Consider the following 12,252-nt stretch of genomic DNA (forward strand, 5'->3'; position numbering starts at 1 on the left):
TTGTGCTTCAAAAGGCTTTTATTGTACATGTATTCAGAGTTCATACATGTAAAAATCCTCACTGTGAAAACATGGGGTTATTTTAAAGTATTCCTAAGACTGTATCCAAAAACACAATACATATTTACACACATGATCACAAACACTCAATGTTGGTGATTATAAACCAGTGCAAAACAACGTACACCTACAGTACATTCATAAGAACTTCAGCTCATTTCATGGGGAAAAAAAACAATGAATATGTTTACAAGCGGAGAAACTGATCCGTCCGTTCTGAATGCAGTCATGAGGTTGTGAATCCCAGGAGCTGCTCGATGGGTTTATATTTCCATTCGTCTGCCTCCAACTGCTCCACCAGTCCAGCCAGACGCTCCATCCGCGAAACCTGCTGATCTGAGATCAGAGACAATCCAGATCAACCATCGGTAAAGCTCAAATTCTCATTCAAACTCTAATGTGTACAGAACTTTAAAGGAATATGTCACCCAAAAATGAAAATTTGCAGAAAATGTGCTCACCCTCAGGCCATCCGAGATGTAGTTTGTTTCTTCATCAGATTTGGAGGAATGTCTCAGCAATGGATGCTCTGCAGTGAATGGGTGCCGTCAGAATGAGAGTCCAAACAGCTGATAAAAACATCACAATAATACACACCACTCCAGACCATCAGTTAACATCTGGAGAAGATTTTAATGTCTAAAATAAGAGTCCATAATCCATAATAACGCTTCCTCCAGTGAAAAAGTGTTCTGGTGTGAATCAGGAGAGAAATCTGCAGATCAAGCAGCGTTTACAAGCCAAAACAGCTCTAAACAAATGTGTGGCTGGATTTTGATGTGAGAGACAACAGCAGATGCACTTTTTCACTGGAGGATAAGTTATTATGGATTATGGACTCGTATTTTAGTTAAAAACATCTTAATGATGGATTTGTTTCAGCTTTTGTCTTCTCCAGATGTTAACTGATGGACTGGAGTGCTGTGGATTATTGTGATGTTTTTATCAGCTCTCATTCTGACGGCACCCATTCACTGCAGAGCATCCATTGCGGACACATTCCTCCAAATCTGATGAAGAAACACACTCATCCTAATCTCGGATGGCCTGTAGGTGAACTATTTAGATGTGTTTTTTCAGTTTTTATTTGAACTCACCATGTTTAACCTGCTTCAGTGTGGATGCAACTTGATAGCTGAACACAGACTCGCATAAAAACCTATCAGATCCATCTGTGGAAAAAGCAAATGTTGCATGCATTGGATCAGCATTGTGAAAATCCTGTGTAACGAACATGCAAACACACATAGGTCACAGAGTCATGCTGTTCTGAGCAACTGCTCCTTTTGTTTCGGTCTCTGCTGAGCTCATTAACTAACAGACGGGAATGACCCCTCGTAACAGCCCCGTCCTGCGCGGGCCGCTGGGCAAATGACCCAGAAACCACGCTCAGATTCGAGACGGATTTCAAAAACAAAAGAGGCTCCAGCGAAAGACCTAAACTGGGAAAAATCTTTCCATAACAGTTTATATAACAGGCATATGTGGCAACCGGATGAGCTTCAGAGGGACAAAAATGGTATTCAGAAATGCTAAACAAAGACGGAAACGGCACACACACCCTCCATCATCTCTCCAGCTCCTTTAGGGTAGGTGTAGAGCACTTTTCTGGGCGGGATGAGCTCCGAAGCGCTGAAGCCGGATCCGGTCACCGAGCTGCCGCTGACTCCTCCAGCCGAGGACGAGGACGAAGACGCTGCCATTCACAATCTACAGATCACACATCACACAAAAACTACATTAAAACACCAGAATATGCCAGTAAATACAGTTCTGCTGATGCACTGAATGAGTTTGTGAACTAAACAATACTACTTTAGTTTATACAAGACTATAGATTACAGATTGATCATCTAGAACTATTCAATCTCTGCCACTGTTTGGGCAAAACCTGGTTTTCTTATACACATAGTTTGTTCTGTTGACTAAATAACTAATAAACAGAGAAAATTGTATGAAAAGTGTATAGAAATTATGTTTAAAAATGTGTAATGCAGTATTAAAAACGTAAACACGACACTTTAGGGCTTTACAAAAGCTTCACGCTTTGAATAAAAGGCATTATATAACAGCCTATAGAAAAACACTATACACACAGAACAATCAAAGAGACACAAAATACAATATTTCATTATAAGAATACTTTTTAACTTTGACATTTTAATTAAAAATACAACACATTAAATGGTATTGACAATTTGAACACTCAAAAGCAACACAAAAGAACAGCAAATCATGCGCCATTATCACTACTCCACACTTAATTACAGTTTCAAGAGCAATATATACATATATATATATATATAAATAAGCATCAAAATAAAGTTAAATATGTGTTAAAATCGTGTAGTATTTGTTGATAACCTGCGTCACCCGAAGCAGCCGCTGTTGTTTCTTCTTCGTTTGTTTACGTCAGTTTGACGCTGATCTGACGTCAGAGCGCCCCCTAAAGTCGCGGCGTGAAGAGGCAAACATGATTTTTATTTCATTTTTAATTTACTATATTTATTTGGACTTTGGGCGTTGTTATTGTACATAATGTTTAAAATGTTCAAATTGTAAGAAAAATATGTACTAAGACGTATCTTGACTGTTAAAATTGTATTAAAAGTACAATAAAGTTAATTTCTCTATGATTTAAATGCTTAGTACATATTTAAATATGATATACATGAAATATATTTCATTATAACATGTTAACGAATATATTATATATTTTTTCCTCTCAGCTGAGGACTTTTAAGCGTGACGCTGGAAGCGGAAGTGAGCGCGGAGTCTCGTCTTCCGTCCAGTTTCATGCAAACAAACAACAGCTCGAAGGTAGAAAGATTAATCATTTAATAATTACCATTCATGCTTTCTTGCGAGTTAATGTTCTTTTTTGTTTTTCATTGGTTCTGAGTTGTTTCACCGTCGTTCTGTGGTTTATTAGTGTTGAAGCAAAGTTCAGCCAGTCATCAGTTGAAGCACATGCACGCAAATATGATAAGATATGAAATATATTTCTGTATTTATAAGACATTTAAACGTCTTTGTGCTGAATTTCAATATTTTCTCCCGTGAGCTGCACATTTTCAGAAGATTTCATGAACAGACTCTTGTTGTCAGTTTTTTCCCACCAAAATGATGTTCGTGACGGTTGTGTTTCCGTGAAAATAGCATAAAAAATTAATAAATTGTTTGGTAATTTTTACTGATGAGTCTAGATAAATCCTTTTTGTTCTGATAATTCTGTAATCTGCTGGTTTTGTTCAATTAATATGAAATGTCATATGTTTTTAAACTGTAAGTTTTAGTGGCTTTCATAAATATTTACGACTCAATTTAGCAGCAAACGAATTAAAAAATAAATTGACTGTATATATTTATACTATATTAAATAGATAAGCCCCAGTCGAAAATATAACACATTAAATATTTTAAATTATTATTATGTTTTTAATTTTACAACTGTTTTGAATTTGTTTTTATTTTACTTATTTTACCTTTGTTTTAATTTGTATTTATCTATATATTTTTTCCTTAAATCTAGTGTTTTATTGAATGTTTTCAATCTACTTGGGAACGTGTTAAGTAAAAAATTAACCAGTTAATGTAACTTTCTCTTTATTGTCTTTGATATGAAATTCTGCAATAATTTAATCAGCAATATTTCGGTCCAGTGCTGTTACACTTAGTTATGCCTCATTAACTTCTGTGTGTAAACGAACTGTGACGTCTTCCGCATCCAGCAGTTTGTTTGTGATGGAAGTCTTACGGCCGGCTCTCATTAACATCAAGGGGAGAATTTACAGGAAAAATCCAGTTCAGGAGGAATGTTATGAAGAAGAAGAGGATGATTATTCATATTCGGGAGAAGGTTAGTGATTTTTAAACTGAATATCAGTCAGTTCCACTGCCATCTATTCATATGTGTCTTTAGTATGTCGTCATATAATGTGTTGTTCCACAGCGGCTGAGCAGTGTCTGGACGAGCCGTGTGACGCATACGACATCGAGCAGACGGACCGAGGCTTCCGCTGCGCCATAGACGTGCCCAGCGTCCTTTACAAGTTAGTATATCTTCTAGATCACTCTCACACTTATGTGAGCCAGTTTCCATCATGGAGTTATAAAAAAGGTGACTTTGACTTGCCAAAATTCTGATTTTATTTCTTGCAATTTTTTTACTTGTTGCAAGTCAGAATTGGTAGATTAAATGCATCAGTTCGTACTTTCTTTCTCGGTTTATAACACATTGGGTGTTTATATTTTGAGTTAACATCTAAGCAATTCTGAATTACATCTTGCAATTCTGACTTTCTCACTGAATTATAAATTTGGAAGAAATAAAGTCATAATTACATGTTATAAATATGAAGATATAAACTTGCAATAAAGAAAAAAAAAAAATCTAAATTGCAAGATGTTAACTCAAATTACAGAATATAATCTCAGAATTATTTATTTATTTATTATTTATTTATTATTTCTTCCAAATTTATATTTCGCTATTTTGAGTTAAGGTTTTGCAATTCTGAGATTATATTCTGTAATTTGAGTTAACATCTTGCAATTTAGATTTTTTTTTTTTCTTTATTGCAAGTTTATATCTTCATATTTATAACATGTAATTATGACTTTATTTCTTGCAGTTCTAAGTTTATATTTAGCAATTTTGACTTAACATCTTGTTTTTCTGACTTTATAACACACAATTCCAACTTCATTTTTCACAGGTTTATATTTCACAATTTTGAGTTACCATCTCACAATTCAGACATTTTTATTCACAATTTCAAGTTTATATGCCACAATGTTTGAGTTAACATCTCACATTTTTTTCTCAGAATTGCAAGTTTATATCTACAGGTTTATGATGCAAAATTTTGACTTTATTTCTTCAGAAATTGCAAGTTTACATCCTTGAATTATTACTTTTTTTTCCTATAAAATCTGGATCTGTTTCCTTCAAGAAGTGTTTTGCTACATTCCATTTCATATTTGATGCACAAAATCACATATTGCATTCACAAAATGAATAGTAAAGAGAAATAAAGTAGGAATTGTAAATAGTAAAAATATATATATTTTTTTCATTCAATGGCAGAAACGGTCTCCCAGCAGCTTTTCAAATGCTTCTTGGCAATTTTTTCAGATCTGAGTTTAACCGTGTTCTTGTGTTTTCTCAGGTATATTATCGGTAAGAAGGGAGAGACTCGTAAACGACTGGAATCGGAGACTAAAACTTCCATCAGCATCCCGAAACAAGGCGTGGAAGGACAGATCGGTGAGAAACAGTGACTTGAACAAACCCCTCGGCCCTGAACTATTAAAGTAATTCATCCCACAGCATTTGTGCTGATCTCAAACCCCCAGGGAATTAATAAAAAAAGCATCTGCCAAATGCATAAACGCTACTGAACTGAAAACAACTCATAATGCCTTAGCTACTGAATAGAAACCTGTATTGAATGATGTCTGTGAGTTATGCATGCTCAAACCACATTATCTTGAGAAACATTTGGCATGTTTCGGTTAGCGTTAAATGAATGTGCATGATGCCTTGTGCAACTAAAAGTGTTCCTGCATAAAAATAAAGGTGCTTCAGGGGTCAGAATGTTCTAGCAGCAGGATGTTATGACAGCAGCGTGTTCTTGTGTGCAGCGGTGAGAACTGTATGTTCTTCCTGTGGTTTTATGGCAATGCACTTCTGTGTGTGTGTGTGTGCGCTCAGTAATCACAGGTGCACACAGAGCGGCCGTCGCCTCAGCTGTAACCCGCGTTGAGGTTTTGATCGACAGCTTTCGGAGGAAGCAGCCGTTCACACACTTCCTGTCATTTGCACTAAACCATCCTCAGGTGCAGCAGGGCTTCCTGCGCTTTCGAGAGCAGGTGCTGGAACGCTGTGGACAGGTGAGAACATTTACTCAAAGTCCACACGCAATCAGAGTCGACCTCACTTACTTCATTAATAGTTGCTTCATGCAAGAATTCAATACGGCATTAATATAACCATAAAATAATAGAGGCATATTATATTTTTATATATTAAATATTATTTTATTATTGATAGTAGTTAACACAAATTTAGTAAAAATAATATAGGGTTAATGTAATAAAATAATGTAATAAAAAGGCTTGTTATAAGATTCATATTATATTATAATATCATGTAATATCATATAATAAAGTTTACAGCAAAATTCACCCTTATTTACCTTCTTAGTTATTGTTCCTGGTCTTATTGTTGCCAGTAGTTAAGACATAAATGTAATATAATATTAATTTTAATATATATTTTTTTATTTAAGGTTAATATAATTTGATATAATAAAATAATGTAATTAAAATGTATAATATACAATTTATATTATAGGATAATATAATATAATTAAATATGATCTAATAAAATCAGAACTCATTCTATTTACTTCCTGGACTTATTGTTACTAGTAATGTAATTGTAATTATTATATTTATATTATCAATATAATACTAATGTTATTGTATTCTTATCTTATTGTTGCCAGTAGGTAATGCAAGAATTTAGTGTACTATTAATATAATAATTTAATAAGTATTATATATATTATTTTGCAAGGAATTTAATGTAATTTACTGTAATGTCATTTAAAAATAATATAAGGTCAACAGCAAAATTCACTCGGTTTACTATTTTCTGAATTCTTGTTCCTGGTGTTATTGTGAAAGAGTTATAGTAGTTATCTATTTGTGGATTTCCTCTTTGAATTGGTTTTAATGTGTGTTGTGCAGGACGCAGGCGTGGATGAGAGTATTTTTCAGAAACCGGCTAAACTCCACCTGACCGTCGGTACTCTGGCCCTCCTGAACGAACAGGAAGTGACACGCGCGAACAAGCTCCTGCAGCAGTGTCAGGACGTTATCAGGTCATAAAGCATCAGAACAGACCACAGGGATGGTCAGCAGAATCAATGCGCTGGTTTGTGCTCATAGATCATGCTGCTTTGTTTCTACAGAGATATAACTGAAGCAAAACCACTTCCTGTGGAGGTCAGAGGAATTGAGTATATGAATGATGACCCGTCGATGGTGGATGTTCTGTATGCCAAAGTAGCTGTTCAAGATGGATCTGACAAGTAAGATACAATTCATTACCTGGTATACAGGTGCATCTCAATAAATTAGAATGTCGTGGAAAAGTTCATTTATTTCAGTAATTCAACTCAAATGGTGAAACTCGTGTATTAAATAAATTCAATGCACACAGACTGAAGTAGTTTAAGTCTTTGGTTCTTTTAATTGTGATGATTTTGGCTCACATTTAACAAAAACCCACCAATTCACTCTCAACAAATTAGAATACTTCATAAGACCAATAAAAAAAAACATTTTTAGTGAATTGTTGGCCTTCTGGAAAGTATGTTCATTTACTGTATATGTACTCAATACTTGGTAGGGGCTCCTTTTGCTTTAATTTCTGCCTCAGTTCGGCGTGGCATGGAGGTGATCAGTTTGTGGCACTGCTGAGGTGGTATGGAAGCCCAGGTTTCTTTGATAGCGGCCTTCAGCTCATCTGCATTGTTGGGTCTGGTGTCTCTCATCTTCCTCTTGACAATACCATAGATTCTCTCTGGGGTTCAGGTCTGGTGAGTTTGCTGGCCAGTCAAGCACACCAACACCATGGTCATTTAACCAACTTTTGGTGCTTTTGGCAGTGTGGGCAGGTGCCAAATCCTGCTGGAAAATGAAATCAGCATCTTTAAAAAGCTGGTCAGCAGAAGGAAGCATGAAGTGCTCCAAAATTTCTTGGTAAACGGGTGCAGTGACTTTGGTTTTCAAAAAACACAATGGACCAACACCAGCAGATGACATTGCAGCCCAAATCATCACAGACTGTGGAAACTTAACACTGGACTTCAAGCAACTTGGGCTATGAGCTTCTCCACCCTTCCTCCAGACTCTAGGACCTTGGTTTCCAAATGAAATACAAAACTTGCTCTCATCTGAAAAGAGGACTTTGGACCATTGGGCAACAGTCCAGTTCTTCTTCTCCTTAGTCCAGGTAAGACGCCTCTGGCGTTGTCTGTGGTTCAGGAGTGGCTTAACAAGAGGAATCGACAACTGTAGCCAAATTCCTCGACACGTCTGTGTGTGGAGGCTCTTGATGCCTTGACCCCAGCCTCAGTCCATTCCTTGTGAAGTTCACCCAAATTCTTGAATGGATTTTGCTTGACAATCCTCATAAGGCTGCGGTTCTCTCGGTTGGTTGTGCATCTTTTCTTCCACACTTTTCCTTCCCTCAACTTTCTGTTAACATGCTTGGATACAGCACTCTGTGAACAGCCAGCTTCTTTGGCAATGAATGTTTGTGGCTTACCCTCCTTGTGAAGGGTGTCAATGACTGTCTTCTGGACAACTGTCAGATCAGCAGTCTTCCCCATGATTGTGTAGCCTAGTGAACCAAACTGAGAGACCATTTTGAAGGCTCAGGAAACCTTTGCAGGTGTTTTGAGTTGATTAGCTGATTGGCATGTCACCATATTCTAATTTGTTGAGATTGGTGGGTTTTTGTTAAATGTGAGCCAAAATCATCACAATTAAAAGAACCAAAGACTTAAACTACAGTCTGTGTGCATTGAAGTTTCACAATTTGAGTTGAATTACTGAAATAAATGTACATTTCCACGACATTCTAATTTATTGAGATGCCTGTATATATGACAAACCTAATAAAAATGACAATATATAGATTTAGTCTATCTGTAAATTTTAGTGTCTTGCTCAAGTTTAGTCGACTGATGGATTAGGAGATAGAAAAGTCCATTGACCTGATAGAAAAACAATGCAAGTCTGTGCGATCAGCTCATTACTCTCTGTGTGTGTGTGTGTGTGTGTGTGTGTGTGTGTGTGTGTGTGTGTGTGTGTGTAGGCTCCAGCAGATCGCGGACAGGCTCGTGGAGTGTTTCGCAGCAGCCGGTCTGATGGAGCGGGAGCGAGTGAAGATTCACGGCACCGTCATGAACACACTGTTCCGGAGAGATCCGTCAGGTGAGATGGCCAACACAAACACGTCACTGATCCCAGATCACTTTCAGATAACACCTCCTTGATCACGATCACAGTTACTGAATCAAGCAGATGCCAAACCATCAGGAACAGATCTAAACAGACCAACAGCGTGTTTATCAGGGGTTTTTTATCAGAATGATTTTATGTGCTTTTGTCACTTTTATTGGTATTTTATAAATGCTCCTATTGAGCGTTAATTTTATTTCAGGCAACATTTCTAGTTTTTGTTTAAGCTGAAGTACAAAAATGGCTAAAACTTAAAGCTAACTATAAAACAAAAACTAATAAAAATGACAAAAGCACATAACAAAATCAGTAAAATCAAAACTATTAAAATATTTTTAGTTAAATCTGAAATAAAATATAAATATTGCATGGAAAAACTAAAATATAAATATCTGATGACAGATCCTAACTTATTTTAGTTGCAGTTTTTGTTTTACATTTATTTTAATTAACAATAATAGTTTTAATTTGTTTAAATGCGAGTATTTATACTTTTTTTAAATGTCTATTTTATCTAAGTTTTAGTAATGTTTGGACTTATTTAACTTGTTTAAACGTAAAACTTAAACTAATGGGACGGACTGTCAGGAATGGCGTAAACAGACTAGCAGTGTGTTTATCAGGAGTTTGTTTGTCAGAATGTTTATCATCGTCGTGAGTGTCTTCATCTCCGTCACACAAAGCTCTCATTCTGCTCTGCGGCACGAGGCCAGGGTTTGACCTGTTAGTGTCCGTCTGTCAACAGTTCTGACCGTTGTTCTGCTGTGTTCATGTTGACGTCAGCCGTCGCTGTGCTGTTTGCAATTTAGTAGCTGAGTAATGTTATTCAGAGCGCTGAACACCACGGGGCGCTTACAAACACAACATGATGACCACATCTCATTACATCTGATATACAGACTCTAACCTGATCTGTGTTTCTCTCAGCGGAGGATAAAGGAGCTTCAGCAAGACCCAACGCTAAAGATCGAGAAGCTTTTAATGCCAAAAACATCTTACAGGTGAGAAATGTAATCAAAAGATTTAGATTTGAAATAAATGCTGTTCTTTTGAACTTTCTATTCATCTGTGAATCCTGAAAAATAAAATGCATCACAGTTTCCACAAAAATATTGTGCGGCACGACTGTTTTCAACATTGATAATAATCAGAAATGTTTGTTGAGCAGCGAATCAGCATATTAGAATGATTTCTGAAGATCATGTGACACTGAAGACTGCAGTAATGATGCTGAAAATACAGCTGCACATCACAGAAATAAATTACAGTTTAACACATATTCACATAGAAAACAGCTGTTTTAAATTGAAATATTTTTACTGTATTTTTGATCAAGAAAATGCAGCCTTAGTGAGCAGAAGAGACTCAAAAACATAAAAACAAAATCTCACCGACCCCAAACTTTTGTATACACTTATAGTTCACATTCAATATAAAATCTTATGAATCCAGACACACATGATTGCAACACGAGAGGAGACCTGATGTAACAGATATAAATAAAGTATTTCACAACTCACACTGATGAGTAATAATTTCTCCCCTTCAGAGTTTGTTGTTGTGTAAAAAAATATAGCAGTAATTGCAGTAAACACATCTGCTGTTACAAAAACTATGGCATTACCATGGAAAATTCATGGTATCCTGATAATACCACAGTATTAAATGATTATTATGCTCATGTGGTGGTATATTCTGTATGTAATATAAACTAAATTCACTATTCATGGTGCTTATGTAATACTCCATGCTGTTACCATGGTACAAAAACACAGTTTTGTATTATATGTCCAAATTAGCCTGTTGTTTGCACAGTATGTGAACACAAAAACACAAGTGAGGTTTCTTAAGCTGTATCTGTCGCCCCCTGATGGCAGGCCGTGGAACTGCAAGTTGTTTTGTAAACACGGTACACTCTCTCTCTCTCTCACACACACACACACACACGCACGCACGCACGCACACGGGCTGTGTCCTAGAGCAGGAGCAGCTTGTCCCGTCCAGAAGAGGCTACGCCTACTTTCTCAGAACTTCTGTTCCCATTATATGGTGAAAACCATTCTGAGAATCAAATCCAGTAAACAACTTCCTTCGCTCTTTGTTAACATCTGCTCTCTGGTTTTCGAGCGCAGAGTGCACAAACAGAAAACTCGCATATGTCATTAAATCGCTCTGAAGTGTCACTTCTGAATCCCCCATCATCTGGTTTCCATAGTAACAGCTGATTCTGTCATGCAAATGTTTATGAATTTCACCCAGAATAATAATGGGCTTGTAAATGAAGCCGTGAGCCTAAACTGAGACTCTGTTTCTCTGCAGATGTTCGGCGAGTTTTATTTCGGCGCGTTTGAGCTGGATTCGGTTCAGATCTCTCAGAGGTTCTCCACTGACGGCACGGGATACTATTCCTCGGCGGGACACGTCACATTCTCATGATGGGACACTAAAACACTGCTCTGGACTTTGCTGATGAATGCATCACAATTCTCTGTTTTGCAATTGAATTATGCATTAATAATCAATGTTATGCACTGTAAATATTAATATAAATAACATAAAGAGCATTTTAATGGAACGGTTTTGCGTGTGCCCTTGAGGGCAGGATCATGTCATGAATATTTCTGGGCCTTTTCCCTGATGTTTTAATTGCATATATTTGCAAAGTGTTTTTAGTCTTTTTTTAGGAGAGTGCTAGCATACATAGCAATGAAAGCAACACTTTTACTGATGTGTTTGTGCAGCATGACATTGATGCACATTATGTGATGATTGAGTTTGTCATCTTTAAGTGAGCTTTATAATGTCACTGTGTTCAGAGTAATGTGGTGTCGTAGGTGATGCTGATGGTTAAAAATCTAAATGAAAGCAACTGCTATAAGATCAAAATACAGCATAATAAAGACCCAAGAGTCTGTGCACTACAGTGAGTTTGATCTCAGGTAAGTGTGTTAGAAAATACTCTACTTTAAAGGGTCCTTTCAGGGATTTTTTTTGGGGGTCTCTTTTGGAGTTTGACCTTTCCTCGTCACTCACTGCTTTCATTATATGGAGTAAAAACACTGAAGAAAGAACATTTGGTGAGTAAATGATGAGTTTGTTTTTATCTCTCAGTTTCTATAAATGCCAGGATTCCAGAAGTTTTAAGGGCTGAAT

General features: G+C 36.5%; 2 protein-coding genes across 4 annotated transcripts; one reads left to right on the top strand and one right to left on the bottom strand.

Moving 5' to 3' along the window:
* On the bottom strand, positions 1 to 2,537 carry anapc16 (anaphase promoting complex subunit 16). 2 transcript variants are annotated; one of them, XM_058793897.1, is made up of 4 exons: positions 2,429 to 2,537; positions 1,622 to 1,770; positions 1,158 to 1,232; positions 1 to 396 (listed from the first exon to the last, which is right to left on the bottom strand). In XM_058793897.1, the coding sequence occupies exons 2-4, from the start codon at positions 1,761 to 1,763 to the stop codon at positions 287 to 289; spliced, it is 327 nt and encodes a 108-aa protein (XP_058649880.1). In that variant the 5' UTR covers positions 1,764 to 1,770; positions 2,429 to 2,537; the 3' UTR covers positions 1 to 286. The 2 variants fall into 2 exon arrangements, with proteins under 2 accessions (XP_058649880.1, XP_058649879.1); XM_058793896.1 differs by having other exon boundaries at positions 2,425 to 2,525.
* A 259-nt stretch (positions 2,538 to 2,796) lies between these two features.
* On the top strand, positions 2,797 to 12,172 carry ascc1 (activating signal cointegrator 1 complex subunit 1). Of its 2 annotated transcripts, none has more exons than XM_058794697.1 (10): positions 2,797 to 2,880; positions 3,795 to 3,919; positions 4,013 to 4,112; positions 5,232 to 5,329; positions 5,777 to 5,955; positions 6,817 to 6,950; positions 7,041 to 7,160; positions 8,954 to 9,072; positions 10,027 to 10,100; positions 11,419 to 12,172. In XM_058794697.1, the coding sequence occupies exons 2-10, from the start codon at positions 3,805 to 3,807 to the stop codon at positions 11,533 to 11,535; spliced, it is 1,056 nt and encodes a 351-aa protein (XP_058650680.1). In that variant the 5' UTR covers positions 2,797 to 2,880; positions 3,795 to 3,804; the 3' UTR covers positions 11,536 to 12,172. The 2 variants fall into 2 exon arrangements, with proteins under 2 accessions (XP_058650680.1, XP_058650678.1); XM_058794695.1 differs by having other exon boundaries at positions 2,807 to 2,880; positions 3,792 to 3,919.
* The last annotated feature ends 80 nt before the right edge of the window (positions 12,173 to 12,252 follow it).

Source organism: Onychostoma macrolepis, chromosome 12, assembly GCF_012432095.1.
Source record: "Onychostoma macrolepis isolate SWU-2019 chromosome 12, ASM1243209v1, whole genome shotgun sequence".
Taxonomy (NCBI): domain Eukaryota; kingdom Metazoa; phylum Chordata; class Actinopteri; order Cypriniformes; family Cyprinidae; genus Onychostoma; species Onychostoma macrolepis.